Source organism: Lingula anatina, chromosome 3 (genome assembly GCF_051362555.1).
Source record: "Lingula anatina isolate TDL-2025a chromosome 3, LinAna3.0, whole genome shotgun sequence".
Classification (NCBI taxonomy): domain Eukaryota; kingdom Metazoa; phylum Brachiopoda; class Lingulata; order Lingulida; family Lingulidae; genus Lingula; species Lingula anatina.
The window spans coordinates 26,724,748-26,746,397 of NC_141769.1; the positions used below are offsets into that span (position 1 = coordinate 26,724,748).

At 38.0% G+C, this 21,650-nt stretch overlaps 1 protein-coding gene across 14 annotated transcripts in view; it reads left to right on the top strand.

Annotated features, from left to right (window-relative positions):
- The window catches only part of LOC106179863 (A disintegrin and metalloproteinase with thrombospondin motifs adt-1), a 53,344-nt gene extending 32,995 nt beyond the window's left edge, over positions 1-20,349 (top strand). For 3 of the 14 annotated variants that reach the window (XM_087008920.1, XM_087008918.1, XM_087008919.1), the window contains exons 6-26: positions 1,597-1,689; positions 1,842-2,006; positions 2,337-2,489; positions 4,916-5,068; positions 5,719-5,871; positions 6,254-6,406; positions 6,894-7,028; positions 7,263-7,415; positions 8,116-8,277; positions 9,907-10,068; positions 11,452-11,625; positions 12,517-12,666; positions 12,992-13,144; positions 13,461-13,616; positions 15,107-15,259; positions 16,000-16,152; positions 16,928-17,080; positions 17,859-17,873; positions 18,079-18,321; positions 18,561-18,887; positions 19,228-20,349. In XM_087008920.1, the coding sequence (XP_086865046.1) occupies positions 1,597-1,689; positions 1,842-2,006; positions 2,337-2,489; positions 4,916-5,068; positions 5,719-5,871; positions 6,254-6,406; positions 6,894-7,028; positions 7,263-7,415; positions 8,116-8,277; positions 9,907-10,068; positions 11,452-11,625; positions 12,517-12,666; positions 12,992-13,144; positions 13,461-13,616; positions 15,107-15,259; positions 16,000-16,152; positions 16,928-17,080; positions 17,859-17,873; positions 18,079-18,321; positions 18,561-18,887; positions 19,228-19,250 (3,182 nt within the window). In that variant the 3' untranslated portion in view covers positions 19,251-20,349. The remainder of the gene's footprint in view (positions 1-1,596; positions 1,690-1,841; positions 2,007-2,336; positions 2,490-4,915; positions 5,069-5,718; positions 5,872-6,253; positions 6,407-6,893; positions 7,029-7,262; positions 7,416-8,115; positions 8,278-9,906; positions 10,069-11,451; positions 11,626-12,516; positions 12,667-12,991; positions 13,145-13,460; positions 13,617-15,106; positions 15,260-15,999; positions 16,153-16,927; positions 17,081-17,858; positions 17,874-18,078; positions 18,322-18,560; positions 18,888-19,227) is intronic. The other 11 variants (XM_087008921.1, XM_087008923.1, XM_087008922.1 and 8 more) reach the window with 11 other exon arrangements.
- The last annotated feature ends 1,301 nt before the right edge of the window (positions 20,350-21,650 follow it).

The following is a 21,650-nucleotide window of genomic DNA, read 5'->3' on the forward strand; positions in this document are numbered from 1 at the left end:
TACTGCTTTAACTGTTGAATTATGTTCTGTGTTTGCGGAAAGAGTTCAGTCACGATAAGAAAGGTGAATTTTCCCCTTTAATCAGTTTATTCATGCTTCACTGCTTCCCCACCGATTCTTTTAACTAATTAACGGAAGTTAAAGAAACCTGAAAGTGAAATAAAATAACATTCACTGCGGGTATTTACGTTATAATGTTAACCGTTTGCATGGATCACACACACACACTGGCCCCCTATGTCACAATAACAGATGTTCTTAGTTTTAAACGGTGATCAGAGATAAACTTAGGGCACTGTAAATTGCATGACTGTGCACATTTTTCCCTTGTTCAATCTTGACAGAGCCGTTTGGGCCCTGGGGGGAATGGGGACCGTGTAGTCAGACATGTGGCGGAGGCAAAAGAGAAAGAGCAAGACCTTGTCTCCTCTTGGAATGCACGCCTGAAGACGGGGCACTTTATCAAGCTACTTTTTGTAACGAGAGACCGTGCCGTAAGTATACAGTACTTCACCTCACGTGTGCGCCACCTTGCAGCGAGGGAAGGCATGGGGATAGGTCGCATTGTTTGAATTGCACATTTGAAGCACCGTACATCCTATTTGTTAGCATTTTGACTTTTCATTGGGATAACCGTTATGATATGCATCCATTGGAAAACGAACTTTCTTCGTTAATTATAATGCATGTTGGTCTAACCATTTAATCATTTGAAATGCAATTATTGAAGTATTGCTTACTGTCAGCGTGTAGTTCAATACTGTAATATTCATCCTGCTTACACTCGATCCTGCAAGTAGGCCTATAATGGAAAATTGACTGCTGAATTAAAACTCAGTGCTGCATAAGGTAGAATACTTATATAACTTTGCTTTATACTTCAGTATTAATCTTTCTTGTAACAAAACAATATAATTCTGCATGACCAGCAAAAATATCTTTACCTTACAAAACATGTCGATCTTTTTTTGACTTTGTGACCATTTTTCATGATGTTAAATTTTGTTCTTCCAAATTGAACGCAAGGTGCGTGTCCGATTTAACTGTGAGTGTTGACTGCGTTATGTTGTGTGCTGACGGGGTTGATGCGATTCTAATTCGTTTATCTTGGGTGCTTTTGGGTGTGGTCGTCTGCGGGTTTTTAGGGTTATCATTGTGTTCTTTTGAGTCTCGTGGCTTGAAGAAACCAGTTTTCGAGGTGTTCCAGATTTGCAGGACCTCCTAATCCATAACTGTCCGCAACCCAGTAACCGGAGTTTGATAACAGTTTTCTTTGGGGCATTTGCTAACCGTGCGACCTAACAGCTATCATCTGTATTGGATAATACTGGAATGAACGGTAAGAAATGAGACTTTTTGAAGTTTTATTAAATTTAACTGACGCAACATTTGCGTAGCGTAACATCCTGTTTGGAGGACTCGATATTTACAATATTACTTGCGTGAAGTACATGTAGCTTGACTTTGCTAGTCGTATGGAACAGTCTCAAAGAATGCGAAAATATGTATGTTGTACAATTGAAAAAGTTAAAAGATAAAGAACAAATATGTTTGCAGAAACGGAGACTCATTATATGTTCAACTGTATAATTTTAGGATCGAAATCAAATATATCAAAGGAACAGGAAAGAGTCTCTGTCGATTATTTGCAACTCAGCGACACTCCGGTTGATACAATACGGAACAAAGGTATTACATTTAGTTTTAAAAAATGTAATTAAAAACAACAATGATGCTGATATGTGAATTTAACCTTACATCTCTATTGATCTGAAGATTTCTAAAATGCACAGCAATACTACTTTCACTTATAAGCTAAAGAACCGTGACTCTGTTTTTAGTATTGGCCTCATGGACCGCCTGGTCTGAATGGACGGAATGTTCGGTCACGTGCGATACAGGGCAGACGACAAGGTCACGTGACTGTCGTAACGGAGTCCCATCGACCGACTGTCTCGGGGACTCGATAGAGGTCGGAAATTGTAGCAAGCGTTTGTGCGAAACAGGTAAATAAAACGTTTTTTAATAACTTATTGACACGATGATACTTCTAATGAATTTTTGAATTGACCCAAAACATTGATCGCAAAATTCGCAGAATTAATTTCTTTTTTAAATATCCATTGACACGAAGATGCTACAACTGATGAATGTTTGATTTAACCCAAAACATCGATCTCAAATTTCTCCACATTAAGTACATTTCCAAATTAATTACATTTCAAAAGAATATTGCTTTCATTAAACACTGCTCCAAAAAGGGTGTGCTCGATAATTCAGAATACATCAAAAGTTTTAACGTTTTTGTTACATAAAAACTGATTTCTACTTTCTAGCTTGGTGGACGCAGTGGAGTCAGTTTGGCTCTTGCTCTGCCACGTGTGGGGACGGTGTGAGAGCCAGACGACGTGACTGTCATGGCGGGATAGCTGGAATTAACTGCACTGGGCCAAGCTGGGATGAACAGAAATGCAACGAGAAAATATGTGGTAAGTCAGTCGTACCGAACGATATAAAAAATACGAATTTGTCTTTATGTTGAATTCAAACCCTGAGACATCCTGGTGGCAGAATATTTGTTTTAAATTTCTAAAACAGTAAATAGAGTCAAACTGTGACAGCTATTATTGCTCTGATATGTACACCAATTCAACAGGCCAAATTTACTAACCACGGTAAATATTTCTATCCCCCGCATTGTCCCGCCCCTTGCCATTGTAATCTACATGAGTTACGTGCCTTGGGGTTAGCTTTCAAAAAAGTTAAAGAATCATAACCACACAGTCTATGGAGGAAGCATATACCAAGGAAAACCGCCAGGGCTTGAGTTTAATCGCAGTCTTATATGTTACAATGTTTCACGTGGCTTTAGCAAAAGCGTCCATTTCCTTGTCGTACAATCTATCAAGGGTCGCTACAGGATATTCCCTTCCTTTAAAGACATGATCCCAATCAGAGAAAAATGGAGATGACACTGATAAAAGCAATACAGTAACAAAAAAGTAGTTTGCTTTACTGAATATGATGATGACTAAGTCTCTGTAAGATACTAAGTCTAGAATGTTCCCAATAGCGTTTTGTCTTCGTATTCAAAACGACTGACGCAGCAAGAAAGATACCGCTTGCTTGTGGAAGATGCTCACTTCTGTCATAAGCACTCAAAATGATAGGACACGTATATATCACCAGCCTTCATTTTTTGGCGTTTTCTTTAGTGGCTGCGTGGAAATCATTTCAACCCACTGGTAAGTAAATTATATCTGCATTCATGGATTATTTAGCCAACGCCCAACTTAAGTTGAAGATTAGTGGATGCAATTCAGTATTAAGCTAGATACGGGTAATACTGATCAGAGATTGTGGCAAAATGGATTTCGAGTCCGGTTCTCGAGAAAATATAATGTAGTAGAGGGTAATTACCGATATATACATGTACATTTGAAAGTTACTCAAGACAAACCGTTAATGAAGGTTATAGATACTTGTAATACATAAGCGACACCTATAATTGTTTCAGAGAAGTAAATTTTTGTATATCAGCAAAACGTTAAATGGAAAACGCAACTCTACAACTATTACCGAGAGGGCGAGGAAGGAGCCAGAAAACTGACATATGGATAATGTACACTTTTATAACGATTAAATGGTTGGCACGATAACGAAGAAAACCGTTTAAGTTTGCAACGTGTAGCCGCCATTGTTGAGTGGGAGTTACATTTAGAGAAACCGGAATTTGTATGTTTGCCCATTTGAAGTCTTAAAACTGAATATACGGCGTCTAGAACTATATACAGGTGTATATTGTATCCATCAAATTATCCGTTTAACATGCATTGGTTGCTGAGTTTTATTTGCTTGTTTTATCTTTGGCCATTGTGTTTATGATTTTCAAGAACTGTGGAATATTGTCCAGTTTGACGTCACACGGCGGCAGAGAAGACTGTCACGTGGTCTCGATTCAGTTGCTTCTCCTGGGCAATGATAAAGGACAGTGCCTTTGATGAGCAATTTGAAGCGAGCACACGCTTAATTCAACTCGTCTTGAAGATGCTATTAAGAGAAAGTGAAATGAATTTGAAACAGCACTGCTGTACTATTATGGTATTATATTATGGCGCAACGAAAAAACGATGCCAACATTATTCTTTACCATAATGATTATGCAAAAATATGGTAAAATCATAGTAACCCAAAGTCGCAAAGCTGTGTGTTCATATGCTGGAATTGAAATTCTTCTCACCCGCACATTTGGAATACTTGGGCATTGTGTCACACACCGTGTGTTATGTAATGCAGGAGCGACGGCAAAGATTGTTGAACCAAGTTGGCATGGCCCCCGTGGCCATAGTAATTTGTTATGACAAAACCAATAAACTTTTAACCAAATCAGTGAACCATACAGACGTGCCAGAAAAACATACAAAGTTATTTTATTCTTTAAATGTATTTCAACTTTCTATAACAGGAAAGTGATTAAATCATCAACTGCTGGTACCAAATGACAAAAGAAAACAAATCTAAATTGATTAACTAAATTGCCCGTTTGTTTAACTGAATGAAATAAGTGCGCAATTATAAAACCACCAAAGGATTATTCTAAGCATTAGAATAGCACTTAACGTTAATCTGTTGCCGATCTTGGATAATGGTACTGAACAATTTAAAGTTCATCCCTCTGAAAAGACGTTGGCATCGAAACGAAAACCATTTGGTTAATTTAATGATAATGTACTGAACCATACTCCTGCGACCGCCCGTTTTACTGTTTTATTATATAAACTTAAATAGTGTGAATTTTTATGTGAGTTGGTAGAAGTGTAACTTTTGAATATAGAACTTAATTTATTTTGTCCCTCTAAGAATTAATAAAATATAATTCAAATATTTTTCTAACACGAACTTCGGACTGTTTCAGCTGTATGGAGTGGCTGGGGGCCGTATGGAAGTTGCTCAGTCACCTGTGGACGGGGAGAAGCCCTGGGTACACGTAAATGTATTGGTGGGTCCTCCCCCCAGGACTGCCGCGGGCCAGACAGGAGAGCAAGACCGTGCAAGAGGCAGTCGTGTCGTAAGTGTACAACGATATGTCTTTGTTGGTGATTATGAAGATATGGTTCTCCGCAATTAGCATCTTTTTGATTTTGTAGTCGTGCAATGTATGTCCTGGGTGCTCAAAAAGTGAATGATTTTCGATATGTCCTGATACAGCATTTGGGACAGTTTGACAGTTTTTAGTCGAGAGTTGGCTAGATATAAGCATATATATCAGAAAAATATCCTAAAAACAATTATACTTTTACGCAATTGTAAAAATTAAGGATGTCAATGTCGAATGTTCATTTGAAAACTCTTAGGGAAATTTAATTTACATTGCCTACATTATCATTTGAAAACAACCGCAAATGTATGGCAAAATGTGTTGTGAAAATAGGCAACTGCTTTCTCAGCGTTTTTTTTCATTGACTTACAACATCAACTAAAACGTTGTAGCAAGTATCAATAAAATCATACATCAAAACTGTTGCATAATGGTAGCGCAGAATTTTTTTCAACTGAACGGACGTCGTTGAGACACCTCAACCCATTTAGAAGTGTGTGTAGAGAATGGCGCACGCTGTTTTATCCAGCGCAATAACTTGGTGGTTGCAGTTTTCACACTTTGCCAAAAAAAAAAAAAAAAAAAAAAAAAAAAAAACGAATTTTTAATTTGTTTTCTAGCTGAGTGGACCCAGTGGAGTCATTTTAGTCAATGCTCAGTGACATGTGGCAATGGAGAGAGGAGCCGTGTTCGGACATGTATTGGAGGAGAAGCAGGTTATAGCTGCCGAGGAGATGCAACTGAATATATCGAATGTAATCAAAGGCCATGTTGTAAGTAAAGTGGCTTTCGACCTATATAGTGAAAACCTGATTAAGCACAATATCTGCATTGGCTATCAATGTTACTACATAGCACAATGGTTTTCAACTTGACTATCGATTCCAGCACAATTTGTATCCACTTTAGGTCGATTACAATCACAAGCACAGCTACTATGATCTCAAGTGCAGTGTCTGTAATCTCAAGTACACCCAAAAATAATAGAAAACGTAAACGTCTTGAAAACGAGTTAAGCGACTGCACTGGCGATATTGTTTTTTTTTTTTTTTTTTTTATTTCGATATCAGAATTATCAAAACCATTTTCATGGAAGAGTGCACGCTTTGTTACTTATGGTGAAACAGCCCTAACTATTTACTGGTGTTCTTTTAGCAACTTGGAGCCAATGGGGTGAATATAGCTCATGCTCGGTGTCGTGCGGAAAGGGCCTGAAGGTTCGGAAAAGGAAGTGCGTCTACGGCAGAATTGGTTCTGACTGCCGAGGAGAAGATAGGCAGCAAAAGTCGTGTCAAGCGGGGTCTTGCGGTTGGTATCTATTACTGAAAGCAAATGACTTTGGCAGCTACACAGTTACACTTAATTGCTTAGAGATAAATCCGGAGATCAAGGCTGTGAACACTACAAAATATTTTCAATCTAATTCAGTTCAAATTGGATTTTAAAGGAAACCTGGTGTTGTAAATTCAAAACATTTGGCATAAGACAATCATGTACAAAATGCTGTAGCCGTTATGTCTCCACTAAGGGTATGACCTTACCAACAAATCAAACAAAAATCTACCTTACAGTGGTCATATATAACATGAAATACATCATTACTACAAAGGGGACAGCACACTGTGCATTGTAAAGGTAGATTTTAATCCCTTTTTTTTTTTTGCAGTTTGAAACAACTGAAGGTTGGTTTCAAATTTTCCGGAAATATACTAGTACTTTTTTTGCCGCTGATCACTTCCCAAAAATGTGACTAAAATGCGGTTTATGAGAACGAAAATTGTGGTTTAATTTACAGAAATACACGCAGAAGACCTTCGAGTTGGCATGGGGCCACTGTGCCCAGATGGAATTTCTTCAGATGGGACGTGTATCACCCCAGCTGTTGAAAGCAATTTAAGTGACCAATCACCGTGTAACACGCAACAATGTAGTAAGTAAAGCTAGCCGCCCATTGGATTTTTAGTCAACGAGGTAAAAACGTTCCAATAATGTTAGTCCTTCTATTTGCCAGCGTTGTAAATAAAATGCTATCAACATCATTAATATATGTCTATAGCAATATTTATTTTGCTGTGGTAGAAGTAGTATATCTTCAGCAGTGCAATTAAAAGACCAAATATACTGGTATGTCACTCGTTTGTAGCAATCAGTGCGTTTGTTTCAGATATATGGGGGGAATGGAGCTCTTTGCGATCTTGCTCAGTGACATGCGGAAATGGAACTCAGTCCCGAACACGAGTTTGTGAGGACATTGAAAATAACGTTCAGTGCAGTATACGACAGACAGATGTAAGATCCTGTAATGAAGGGGCATGCCGTAAGTCTGTGTGAAGCATTTGTCGCAGGGACCGGGGTTTAGTGAGCTGGTAGGCGTGATATGGAATAAAAAAAGCTCGTTTTTATGTGTTGGGTGAAAGGATATGAGTGAACATCGTTTCAAGGACATATTTTGTTCTATATGAAAACGTTCAACGAAAATATCATTGGTCACATTGTCAAAATGGTGTACTATTTCCGTAAAATATATAGATCTTTAGCAGATAGTGAATTACTAATATATTTCAACTAACCTCCTCGTATGCATAAATATTTTTCATATTTCAAATAATTTGCTTTTATACATATTATCATCTGAACGTTTGGTGTGTTGTGTAAGTATAACTTTCTTTCAAATCAACACTGATTGCAGTCATATATACACTACACCTCTTTGTAATACCAACGTTTTCTGTAATGGCAGAATAATAAGTTAAGCACATCTGTCTTTAATTAAATAACTATTTGCACAACTTTTAACTTTTCAATATTGACTAAAGTGAACTTACCACACGTCTGTTTTGATAATTCCACTTTTTTTATCATGCACAGTCTTTAATAATGTAATACACAACAATGTAATACACGGGAAACACGTTATATTGCACATCAGCACCCACACCACACCCACAGTTAAGTACGTATGCTGAGAGAACTGTGGCCACACTTCTGTTCATATCACCCACCTTTTACCCCCGCAGCCGCATGGACCGCCTGGACTCCTTACGGCGCATGCTCAGTGACCTGCGGGTCAGGGACGCAGGTTCGATCAAGAAGATGTGAGGAGGGAGTGCCTGGAGTAGATTGTCCAGGGAGTGAGAGAGAAAGCAGGCCATGTAACCTCGGGTCCTGTAGGGTTCCAGGTAACAAAAATATTAAAAGTCAGAGTTGATGCCAGGCTTAGTAGAGTATTTAAGCGCATGTACGAAAAAAATAAGTTCCAGGTAGGTTTGATTAAGGCAATGAAAGTAACACATAGTTTTCTTCCCTTCAATCTGGAAGCAGCTTTTGGGATGTTTGGCGATGGCAGCAAAGGGCCTGCATAGAAAGCATGTGCTAGTTTGTAACCCAGAAGTAAAATCGGTATCTGTGCATTTAGAAATTCACTACCGATGTCATGATTTTATTATACATATTAGATTAAGAAGTTGCATGGGTACATGTAGTTCAAACAGCGCCAGGGTAGGTGTTACTCGTAGAGGGAATTTTGTCAGTGTGCATGAAATAAAGTCCAACGAATATTCAAGTATGGGAAGGGATTTCAATGATATCGCTATGTAGTCGGTAGGCCAGGACAGCTTAGCTAAATTGCCAGCATTACGGCACCAGGGGCATTTTTTATGTCTGACGCATATTCATTACGGAATCACTTTAAGGTAGAATTGGTGCCTGAACGGTACACTGAATCCAAAATAGATATAGCGTGAATGTTCTACTTCGCATCCAATAAAGAAATCCAAATAGACTGGGTTTATGCATAGACCAAAGAAGTTGATCGTGAGTAGCAAAGCTAGAAATCTCTGACCTCTCGCTTCATACCATGTAGGGAATGGTTTTACAAATGTAGTTTTAACTTAAAAGTTGCAAATTGGTCGTAACTTTAAGATCGATAGTGTTCTTTGGCCCAAAATGATTACTTAGATAACGATGTTACTACAAAAGAAAATGTTATTGTTAATCCGATATTTTATTTTATTTTTGAACTACCAAATTGTTATTTTGGATGGAAATTTTCTTAAAGTTAAAACCAATTTTCAACTACGGTTATTTTGTGGGACTGGCCTCCGGTGTCAACGTGACAGTGCACTTACGTTCTTACATGTTTGCTTGCTTTCGTATTATCTATAACGCATGGTTGTTTCAAATTTCCTCGTGTAATACTTAAACACATGTAGCTAATATCTCTCATTTCAAGATCTTCCAAGTGCGTTATTTTGAATTAAAATTTAATCCAACACTTTTTTACAATTCTGTCGCTCTACTCTCTAAATGCCAGTATCTAATTAAATGCACTTTCATTTAATTTTGTTTTTAGCTATTTTTCAGTTTCCATTGTATTTTTATTTACTTCTATTTTAACTGTTACTTTTTATATTTCGCACCTGTTTCAGTACTTATTCTTGCATACTTAACGAACACTTGCAATCTTTGTTTTAAGCACCGCCCTGTTGCCCTATATTTCTTCTTTATTTTTGTGTTCAAATTGTATTTTCCTTGTGGTCCAGGCTGGTTCATTGTCTTTAAAGAATACTGTATTTGCTATTTAAAAATACTTTATTTGCTAAAATATTTTTTGTGCATTAATCATCATCATTATTATTTTATTTGAGATGGCACAATCGTTATTGGTTTAATTTCTTTAACTTTTTTCTTTTTACCAACCCACTTTCTTTCCGATATTTAACCGAACTTCGCAGCCCGGACCACAGATTCTTATGTTTCTTTTTGCTAACATTATCGCACCATACCGCACTCTACCATTTCCTTATAAGCTGCATGGACGCAGTGGTCAGGGTATGGCGATTGCTCAGTGACCTGTGGCACGGGTGTCCAGTCGAGGTCACGTACTTGTGAGAGGGGAGTGGCCGGAGTGGACTGTCCAGGGAGTGAAGTGGACAGCAGAGAGTGTGTTCTGGCCTCGTGCAAGGCACCAGGTAGGGAGTTGTCGGCGTCGGTAGTCCTGAGATACGCTTGCTAGATGAAAAAAAACCATGCGATAAGTTTAGCAGACCTAGATTGTGTCGTATGCCTGTAGGAATTTCTGTCTTTAAAGAAATGTTCTGTAATAAGCTAGAAAAACTCATGGCTTCTAGAGGAACAACGAAGTGAAAGCCGCTCTAGGAATAACTTAAATGAGCTATTAGAAGGATATGTTGTGTTGTTCCATATTTGCCTTTAAACTTTTGCTGCAAGAATGATGTTTTAGTCAGGTACTGGCTAAGTGGAATGGAGCGAAAATGCTTTTTGCGTCACATATAAATATGAGAAATATGGCTTTTGTTTGAGAAGTTATTTTCTGGGCTGTTTAATGGATGATTGACTATTGGCGATTGGCTATATGAGAGCGATTATACATTAAGTCTTATGTAATTTTTTTTGTCTAAGCATTGATGTGCCTCCTAACGTCATGTGATAAGATGGCTTGTCTTTTAGGAATTGCAAGGAATTGGTAATAGGCTATAGCTAGAGTAGAAGAGAGAACCTTGTAGAGTTCTTATATGCATATGATTTGATAGCATAAAAATTGAATTGACGTTATCTCAACGAAGCAGTTGCTTCAGATAATGCATGAGCTACCGGTACCCGCTATACGCCTATTGTAGTAAACAGCCAGATGAAGAACGCCATTCAAAGAATCGCAAATGTTTGACTACATACTGCCCAGTTGCTAGTTCTCATTTTTTTTTTTTTTTTTTTTTTGTTTGTTTTTTTTTTTTTTTTTTTGCACCACTTCCAATATGCACTTATTTCCCCTTGCTTTTCTTTGTTGTCAACTCTTGTTTATGTAATTTTTGAGTTTTTTTTTTAAGTTAAATATTAGTGTGACTTGTCATAACCACGTCTCTAATATTTACATTGATACCTGTCTTTTTTATTAATTCAAATGTACGATAACTCACCGTCTTTATCTTCAGTGTTATTTCAACTTCTGCACATTTGTAGTAATCATGCACACATCTTTCTTTTACTTAACTGAATTCAGTATTAGTATGTTTTGTTAACCATTTGCACAATTGCATCTTCCTTTGCAATGTTTCACCATAACCTTTTGTTTTCATCTTACAACATGATTGGCACTTAATATTGGATGTAGGATATATTCATGAAATCAAAATTTTAACCTTGTCTCGTACAAGGCATAAAAAGTTAACAAGATGAAAAAAATATTTCGATCAGAAATAATAATAGAGACTATTTTAAAAAGAAATAAAAAACTCCATATTTAATGCCAAATATGTGTGAAACGCACTGTTATTAACCATAAATGCACCTTTTCTACCCTCTTTGCACTCCCTAACTTGCCTTTCCACCCTCAGCTGCATGGACGGAATGGGGAAGTTTCAGCGCATGTTCAGTCACTTGCGGAACTGGGTCAAGGATGAGGGCTCGCACGTGCAAAGGCGGGCGTCCTGGCATTGACTGCCCAGGAAAGGCACTGGAAACACCTATATGTAAAATACGCGATTGTTCTCCGGCGCCGCCTCGGAAAGGTATTAGAATGATTGTGGTGTAGACGAGGAGGCAGATTAATCTTTTAATGATATTTATTACGTTTTTATTCTTTGTGATCCTGATTTTAATGTTATAAGTGATGCATCATAGATCAATACTAGTTTTGCTTTTCAAACAGAAAAAAATCTGCTATAGATACGTGGTCAAATCACATTTCATATGGACATGTCTTTGTGGGCACTGTAGTTAGGATTTCTAGCTTATGCCAAAACATACAATGGAAAGACAATTCCTTATGTTGAAACTACATGTCCCTCTGGGAAACATTTTAAGACCGGTTCATTAATGTGATTTTTAAAAGGATGCTACATGTATTATTCCGACACTCTAAGGAATACCAAGGTATTACTTTAGAACAAAATGTAGGTAGTTTAAGTTAATTCCTCCAAAATAGAATGAAGAGCATGCCTTGGTATTTGGAATATTCGTATGGGATATCTTCTATTTAAGGTTATATATATAGATAACCTTTATCGACGTATGTAGTAGGATGATAATCAGAGGGCATAACAACCGCATGTTAAATAACTCAACGACTAATTCGATTTCACTAAACAAGCACACTTGAATTGCAAAAATCACGTTTTTTTGAGAGCCTCCGATTATTGTATACCATGCCACTTTTAAAATGCTATTGTTTACTTTATGACTTCATCTTCCTTGTAAATATCTGTTTTTTTTTTTTCTAATTCAGTGTATGTGGGAAATTGCTTTATGGCGACAGACATATGTATTGACTTCTATGGTGCTTTTCCATATGGTCGGCAAAACTATATGCCAGTGACAATTGCACCATTCTCTATACTTCACTATATATGTAATCGTTTACGTGTGACCCTTTTCTAGTATATATAGTTCATTTACTCTAGCATTTTGGGGTGAGTGGAAAGACACCGAATGCTCCGTGACCTGTGGGGCAGGAATCCTGCTCCAAGTCCGTGAATGTGTCGGAGGCAGTCCTGGAGTGGATTGTGCTGGAAGTGGCGAAAAAACCAAATTATGTGTTCTCAAATCGTGCCGTAAGTGATCTCTACTAAAAGAACATTTTTAAACTTCATGAACAACGTGAAGGAAAACATTACATCGATTTTATTGCTTTTGTGTGATAATTCTTCAGGAACGAAGTAAAAATCACCTGTTTCTCAGCCTAAAGCATTTCAAAGGTACCGTGCCGACGAACGAAAGACATTTGACAAATCAAATCAGTTCACGTTTACTTAACCAAATAATTAAGTAGTATTTCTGAATCAGTTTGTTTTCATAAAACACTGTTTGGACTTAACGTTATTGCCCTTGTCTCTCCTTTTCTCAATCACTGCTTCTCATGCTGGTTTATCTATACAGCGGCTTGGGGTCTGTGGGGAAAATGGGGCGCCTGTAGTAAAACATGCGGGGGTGGAGAGCAGCGAAGATATCGCAGCTGTGAAAATGGGGAACCGGGGCAAGACTGCATTGGTTCCACGGTTGACAAGCGCCCTTGTAACAGTAACGATTGTCGTGAGTAAATGTTTCCCAAATAGATTCATCAACGCCTTTCATTGAAAGTAAAAGCGGAGTAAAATTTAAATCAATTTGATCCGTCTGATTTCACAAGTTGTTTACATTTAAGTGGACAAGGGGGAGAGAGCACGCCAGATTTAGTCCTTCAAGTTTAAAAATTAACTTATCAAATATTTTCTAACATTTTACTGAAAATGTCCTTCCCACCATCAGCCCTATTTCAAGTAATAAGTCATAGTAAAACTTCTTTTATCGCGAAACCCCTTCTGAATAGCCGAAACGAAGCGGTAAAATGGTAATTTACTCGCTTTAGCTTCCTGGGGAGAATGGAGTCCTTACAGCACGTGCTCGGCAACCTGTGGGGGCGGTTTAAAGAACCGTTTCAGAGCATGCCAAGGAGGCGGGGTCCCTGGAGTCGACTGCCTTGGCCCCGCCACCGAATCCGTAGCATGTAATGAGGAGCAGTGTCGTAAGTGATATCATTTTCTTTTCTTTGCTTTCAGAAACTGACTGCATGAAGCACGTTGGTAGAACTTGGTCTGATGTTTGGTGGTAACCACGTCACTTCTGCTGGACCTCTCCGCGGCTTTGTCGGGTGCTTGTTGTGGGAACTGTATCACGCACTAATAATAGCCACCTTTCTCATCTCTTGCAGAGAGAGAGATTTTTGCCCAGCCTTTGGAGATGCACATGAGGTGCACCAAGCCGTGAATCGAGCTTCTTTTGTGCAGACAGTATTTCGCAGATAGATAGCTAGACAGATTATGAAACAAAATTGAATATTAATTCAAATCCGGCAACTTTTTCTCTCTATCTAGGCCATTCTCTCTATCTATCTATCTCAGACCAAAACTTCAAATGATGGGCAGAAATTTAAACCGTAAATATTGATTCGTCTTCACTAACTCTTTTGCATTATTACTTTTTTGAAACATCAAATGTGTATTGATAATTCCTTTCACAGTATACACGCTTGTGTGTTATTTACACTTTCGATAAAGCACGAATGAAAATGTAAGGCATTTGCTTACACGTGGCTCCGAGTTATGTTGCCGGCTTTGAATGACACAAAATGCTGCTGAAAATAGAATTGGAAAGTAACTTGCTGCAAATTACTGCATTACGTGTAGTACAGCAAGAAGCTTTCAGTTTCTTTGTAAAATAAATCAATCTAAAGCTACGTGTTGCGATACTAAGTACGCATCAATCACTTTGTCGTGCAACTGTGAAATACATAGCCCATTATTTTTCCGTTTCCTCATCTTTATATAACAGTATTCGTTTTCATTTGGAGTCATAATCATATCTAAACCTCACCTAATGAACGCTCGTTTCTTCGTTAGCCCATTTTTCTTGCAGTCTGGTATGAGAATGTTCCACTTTTCTACCAACTATTGGAATGGTTTTCTTTTTATGGTATTAACCGAAACTTAATGGTATTAACCGGAACATCCATTAACACGATCTTATATAGAATCCCTCCAATTGGCGCCTCTCTGTAACAAATAGAAAACAACCCAAAGTCAATTAAAGCATGCCCGGAATATTTTCTACAAATATCGAGACAACAAAAATAGACCTCAGGGCTTCAGTAGATTCGTATATGTTGCTTACTGGACACCAAGACAAAGCCTCAGCTTGAGTAGAGATCACTGTACGGGATTGAGAACACATATTTATTTTGTATAACCACATCTGGCACAACTGCATGTCTGATCGATTCTACAAAAAGGATTTTTCGTGACCGCAATGCTTTATTCGTGTAATTATATTAAATACAGCCATTTAAACACTTTACGTATACTTTATATTGGTGTCATTTGGACGTTGTGTAATTATTTGGCAGCTTGTTCTTCTATTGCTATATATACCATCAGTCGGATCAAGCGTACAATTGTCTCCATTAGCCATCGGCTCCATTTTGTAATCACCCTGTTTATTTACACATTTTGATTACAGCCTATTGGAGCCCCTGGACTCTCTATGAGGCCTGCTCTCGTACCTGTGGAGGCGGGGTTAAGACACGTACAAGAGTGTGTATAGGGGGCGTGGCAGGAGTAGACTGTCCCGGGCCCGAAACGGACTCTGCCGATTGTAATACTCAAGCATGTCGTAAGTGGACTCGATGAACCCCCTTCTGGCCAACGCACACTTGAAGCTACGCACTGAGCTACTAGTCTCTTGAGACTGATTGTTCATACCGCAGTTTTTTGTGTGCTCTGAAAATGTGGAAATGTGGTGTGTTCTTAAGACGTGTAAGGGAAACAAAACTTACTTGTATGTCTAGGCGACGTGCACTCTGATGTCACTGCTTGAAATGTGGAAAGAGGACAGTTCAGCTGATGGCTCTTTGTGTGCGTTGACTTTAGAATACAAAGTAGCACCTTAAACAGTATTTCGATACTGTTTCTGATTAGGAGAGATAGGTTTTGATTAAAATGTTTATTATATTGACGAATTAAAATTGATTTTGAAAAGTAAATCAAAGTAATGCATATAAAATGACCATAGCCTGTATCCAACTGCCCATGGTGTGATAATTGTGTGTGCACATATATATTGCTTGAACATAAATACTCCAAAACAAATACTGGGCACATCTATGACCACGTGTCTTGGCAGTTTACCCGTAACAAGTTACCATCCAATATTGTATTTTTCAGTCTTGTTTCAGCTCGTGATGATAGTGACAAGTTTAATATGGTTCTAAATAGCAAAGGCTTGTTTCAGATAGTTTAGACCGGATGAATGTTGGCATGGGTTGTATGATAACTAGTATTTGACAGATCAACAAGTGCTACTGTATTTTTCATAAGGAGTCTCATATAACCGCGTCCTCAATGTGATTTCAGCGCAGTGGACGGCCTGGGGTCGCTACGGCGAGTGTTCGGTGACGTGTGGAGGTGGGGAGAGGTCAAGGAGTAGGTCCTGTATCACTGGGGTCCCCGGGGTGGACTGCCCGGGACCTGAAAAGATGACTGAACGCTGCAATGAAAAGCCATGCCGTAGGTTTCAGTATATGTTGTCGTTGTATATTTTTATTGTATAATTGTTGTATTTGGTGATATCTCATTGTGGTGAATGGTCAGCAAGAAGTGTGTTACTTGTGTTAGAAGCGACCGAATTATATATCACCTGAGACAATTAAGGCGGATATTATGATTCTTTTTCAGATAAGATCAATTCTGTTCATCTGTTGTATTATTGTTCGTCTCATGATGAGATAAAGTAGGCTGTCCTTTAGACATACTTTTGTGTGTATGAAGTTTGTATAATTGGGCTGAAAAGGCTCAGAATCCGTAGGTACATAGTAGGGTATGTGAGCTGATGGAATGTGTTAGGTGAGACACGGGGAACACCCTAGCGCAATCTTGCTCTCCTGGCACTGAGTGTGCACCGCATTACACACATACTTTACTAATTCTAACAGTACAAAGTTTTCCATATCGAGAAGTCGTGGTGATAATGCATTGTTAAATCATTTTTAATGTTTCTTTGGTTCAACTTTGTCCCATTTTATTATTATTAGGATATTTAAAACGTTTGTGGAAAATTTATATGTGACTAGTGTATCAATCTGGTGCAATTTATTATACTGTACATTCGGGGTTTAAACTTGCTTCGCACAGTAATAATAATTGTTGACACTTTCTTCAAATTATGTGTACTTAAAAGTCGAACAGTTAATTTAAAGTATGCAGAATATTTGGCAATTCTTAAACGATTGCGCAGTATCTTAGGGGAATATCCATTAAACAAGTAATTTTTCACCCATTAAAGCGGCTTGGGGGCCATTCGGTCCATTTGGAAAGTGTTCTGTGGACTGTGGCATAGGAACATATACCAGAACACGCCCCTGCATTGGTGGTGTTGCCGGTGTTGACTGCCCAGGGTCTGACAGCGATACACAGCCATGTGATGCAGGGAAATGCCGTAAGTTTCTCAATGTGCTTAAGGAAGTGAATATTTATTGCCTTATTGCCGACTGAATTATGTAGTTCAGCTTGTTCTGCGTAAATCTTAGTTATACATATGATTTGGATATGATATCAGCTGAATCGGCTAAGCGTTTTGCTATTGTCTCCATTATTGACATTTAGTGGACGTCGTTGTTAGGACTGTAATAGCGGTTGTGTTTAAGAATATTTTGCTCTGCCCTGTTTTGCAAAGTTGTGCAATTGCTCTTCATGTTATATTGTTGGTGGAAATTGAGAGTATCGCCGGCTAATTACGTTATTGCACTTAGGAGACCCGTTGACAATTTGGGGAAATACGTGCACGTGTGGAGTATCAAAAAGATAGCGTCTGTCACTATTGAGATTTGCACGCTAAACTTGAAACACTTTCCAATAACAGTTCCAAGACCTTCACATTGACAGTGCACATGTATTGTATAATGCCACATGAACCAACTGAACACGATGCATTTGGCTTAAAATTGCACAGCATACAGCTGACACATTGGCTAAACACCTGTACTTTTCTGCATATTCATTTTTAAGACAGGTGTAAAATAACCTTTACTTAATTTCATATATTATTGTGCCAAGTAAAATATTAGCTGCTGGTGCGTTTTAATCTCCTTTTTTCTAAATAGCTCTATTGTCCAACACTTGGTATTGGTTTACAGCTTTATATTTAATGTAGTGTTTTGATACAGTCATACGCATTACCGACATTGAAGTAATAATTCTATCCTTTCAATTTTCAGCAACACCTGTGGAAGGTAAGTGAATAATGTCCTTCCCAACTTCATTAATCAGTCAGATGCAGCGTTTCGTAATGAATTGCAGAATTTTTACTAAAATTTTCTTTTAAAAATAATTTATCTCAAATAATTATTAGTGAGAATTTGGGTTGTTTGTTGATGCCAGCGAACCACGGTATTATGAAGTGAAATTTATCTCATACATCCCTTTATCTTTTAAAAGACCCTTGCTGCGAAGAACTGGACGAAGGTGACATAGCATTCGTGTCTGACAGCATGAACTTCGGTGGTGTGAAAGGGAACAAGGCCGTGAAATTCATTGAGGATGTCATCTCGGACCTGCCAATTGAAGGTGGAAAGGTTCAAGCTGCTGTGGTCTCCAACAAGTGTCTGGCAAAGATGGGCTTCTTCCTGAACACGTACAAGGATAAGGCCGCCATGTCGGAGCATTTGCATAATCTCCCAGGCACGAGAAGTCTTCATATTTCAGATCTCTCTCTCTCTCTCTCTCTCTCTCTGATTCCACTCATAGACCAATATTCAGTCCACTGCAATTTTTTTCAATGAAAATGTTAAAGAAATGTAATCAGGTTGCCTGCGACATAGAATTGGGGATTTCGGGGAATTTATGTGAGCATTATAAAATGTTCATATTTCTGGTGACTGTGACATTTTGTAAGAGTCCTCAATTGATTTTTTTTACAGGAGACGAAGTTGTCCAGCCAATGCTTGAAACCATGCGCACATCCTACTTCGATCCAGCCAACGGTGCCAGAGCCGGTGCAAGGAAAATCGGCGTCCTGGTCGTCGACGACGATGCCAAACTTACATACAAAACCATGGACGAGATCATGAAGGCTAAGCAGAATAACATCGAGCTTTTTGTCGTTGCCATGAGTCCCAATATCGACGACTTCAAAATGCAGTTCATGGCAGATGAGCCCCGTCAAATGCACATGTACAAGATGAAAGACGGCAGCGCGCCCAATATAGAAGAAATGAGAAAGCAGCTACGAAATAACATCTGCACACGTAAGTTTACAGTTTATTGATATATTTATTTACCAAGAGATAGATATTTGTTGTGGTTCACCTTTTCTTTAACTCTGTCGGTATTGTGTTATAGGGCCTATATTGAATTATATTGTATTATATATTGAATGTCAAAAACCCCCTTTGATTTCGAATGGTATAGAGTAACTGCATAGCGCCACCCATTGTATTGTGTATATTTTACTTTAATTTTTTTACTTGCATGTTATAAATACGAAGTTGAAAAGTTCAAGTAGGCTGCTGCAGTGTTTTAACAGTTTTACTTTGAGCGTTATGTCAGGCATTACTGTGCGTTTAAAGCTGTTTGTTATTATTTTAGGTCTAATGAGGAGAAAGTTATAAGTTGACCAAAAATCACAACGTAGGATGCAGAAACAACTTAATGTGAAGGAGCCAGGCGTATCTTTGATTTGGGATGTATAACAGGGTTTTTTTCAAGAGAGACTGGAAAATGTTATTATACAAAACATACAATAGGAGAAAACACAAGAAATAGAATAACCTCCAAATATGGGTGTTCTTTGTACAGCATGGTGGATTTCAATAATATGAAATACAGTTGGACTTCTGCGCTTGAACAAAAGAACATTTACCAGAAATATGCATCCATTTGTTTACTTTTTGTTAGAAACCACAGACGTATTTCATGGTTAACTGAATATCACCTTCATTATCAAAATCCATAGTTTGAATCCAGCGATAGTACAGTGGCGTACGCCTAATTGGCTGTATCCGCATACAATGTGAATCGTTGGACAATAGCACTGTACAAAAGATAGTGAACTTTGTTCTTCATTTGTAGTTTACACAGAAAACGAGAAGGTTCTTCGCGGGTGCAAAACTGAAATTGTATATTAATGCCTTCATTGTTTGTGATAACTTGTAAGGTCTTTCTTTCATTTTTGCGATTGATGTTATCTTAAACATAACGGGGAATCAATGTAGAAACTAACATATTCGTTTAATGCTTGATCGTGTAGATATTGATGCAAAGGACCCGGATGTTCAGTACCACTGAAACGATGGGACTTTCTCTGATTTTTTTCAATGCAGGGGTTCTTTGTGATATAGTGGGCACACCAGTGCACATTTAAAGGAGATATATTACCAACAAAACGGGTAGTATGCTATTGACGTTTAGCAGTACTTGATTGTTTTAAAGGGCAGACGAGTCGGTTTGATAAAACGTCAGCTGGTTATGACATTTGCCTAACCAATCAAAAGTGTCGAAATATATGCACCAGGCAAGCAGGATCCAATGATAATTCTCGTTACAATTACCGAGACGCTTGTGAGATTGTGTTGCAATGTGAGTTAAATACACAGTCACTTTCTTATTTGGATTTTTCTTCATTACAAAAGTGTTTGGTTTTACTTCAGCAGCAATAAATGAGCATTCTTACGTGTATGAATGAATATGAATAAATGTTTCACGATCAAATAGTTTTTGGTTTATTTAAATTGTGCCAAGAATTTTGGTAGTAACGAATTTTAAGTCTTAATGTTTACGTGATTCATTCATGTCTTAATACATTAAATGATGAATGGGATCATCTTCTTTTAGCCATACATTATTCTGAAATTACTCCCATAACAAAACACAGCTTTTTTACCTGCTGTTTGTTGCATATTCCTCATACCAATATTATGCACTTATCAATAACAACATGTTTCCTGTATGATAATGTCTCGATGCAATATTTAAACAGCGCGATACATTCACTAAATAAGGGGAAAGGGAAATTTGTGCGTTGTCATCAAAGTACGTTGCCTTAATACGTACGGTAATGGACCGCAAATATCTTCAAAACTCCAATTACATTAAATTGAGGAGCGTGATCGGGTTCCAGTTAACTAATTCTGTGATTAAGATAAGTCTGTCTCGGCGGAAAGAACTCTATTCCAAGCCTTTGAAGTATTAATTTGAATTTAGAGATGGTAAAGATGACGATGCATACTGAACTCTTAGTTGTCTGTCGGAGTAAAAAGTAAAACAGACCATTTAGAGATTGTACTTGAAATATGAAAAAAAGAAAGAAAAAATGCAATACGATCGATCTTATCACCATCCATGTCTAGACAATAATTTGCCTTTTCCTTAAAATTGAATGAAGTCCAAGCCACTCGCGCGTCATTAGCTCTATGTAATGTGTGACAAAATGGAGATTTGTTTCTGTATTATGGTCGAAGCTTACTTCTCGAAGCAACAGCAGATAGATGGGTTCAACTTTGAAAGGACGTTAACTGGTCTTTTTTTCTTGTCACAAAGGAGCGCAAACACACGTTCATCATAGAATAAAAAACGTGAAGCTAAATAACGACCAAAGATTACAACAAAATTTATGTTTACCCGAAGGTTCACTGGTTAAGGGGCCCATAAATAATGCAAATCAAATAAAACGTTTTGGATTTGATTTCACAGATTTCCTGATTAAAGCGCTAACTATATGACCCAGCGGACGTTTGCTCAGAAGTTAAAGGTAACGACTATTGGCGTTATTTTACTGTGCCGAAGCTACTTTTATTTCATGTTGAAGTGTAAAATATATGAAAGTTGGCGTATCTTGAAATAAATAGTAATAACATGACCCTTTCTTGAGCTATGAGATCTGCGTAGGGACTGTCTGGCTCGATGTTAGCAGTGCCAAATGTTACCAATGGAAATGTTATGTAACAACGCTTGAAAAAACAACTTGAGGGAATGCTTGAAATGCGTCCGAAATCGTTTAAAGAAGGGGCTCT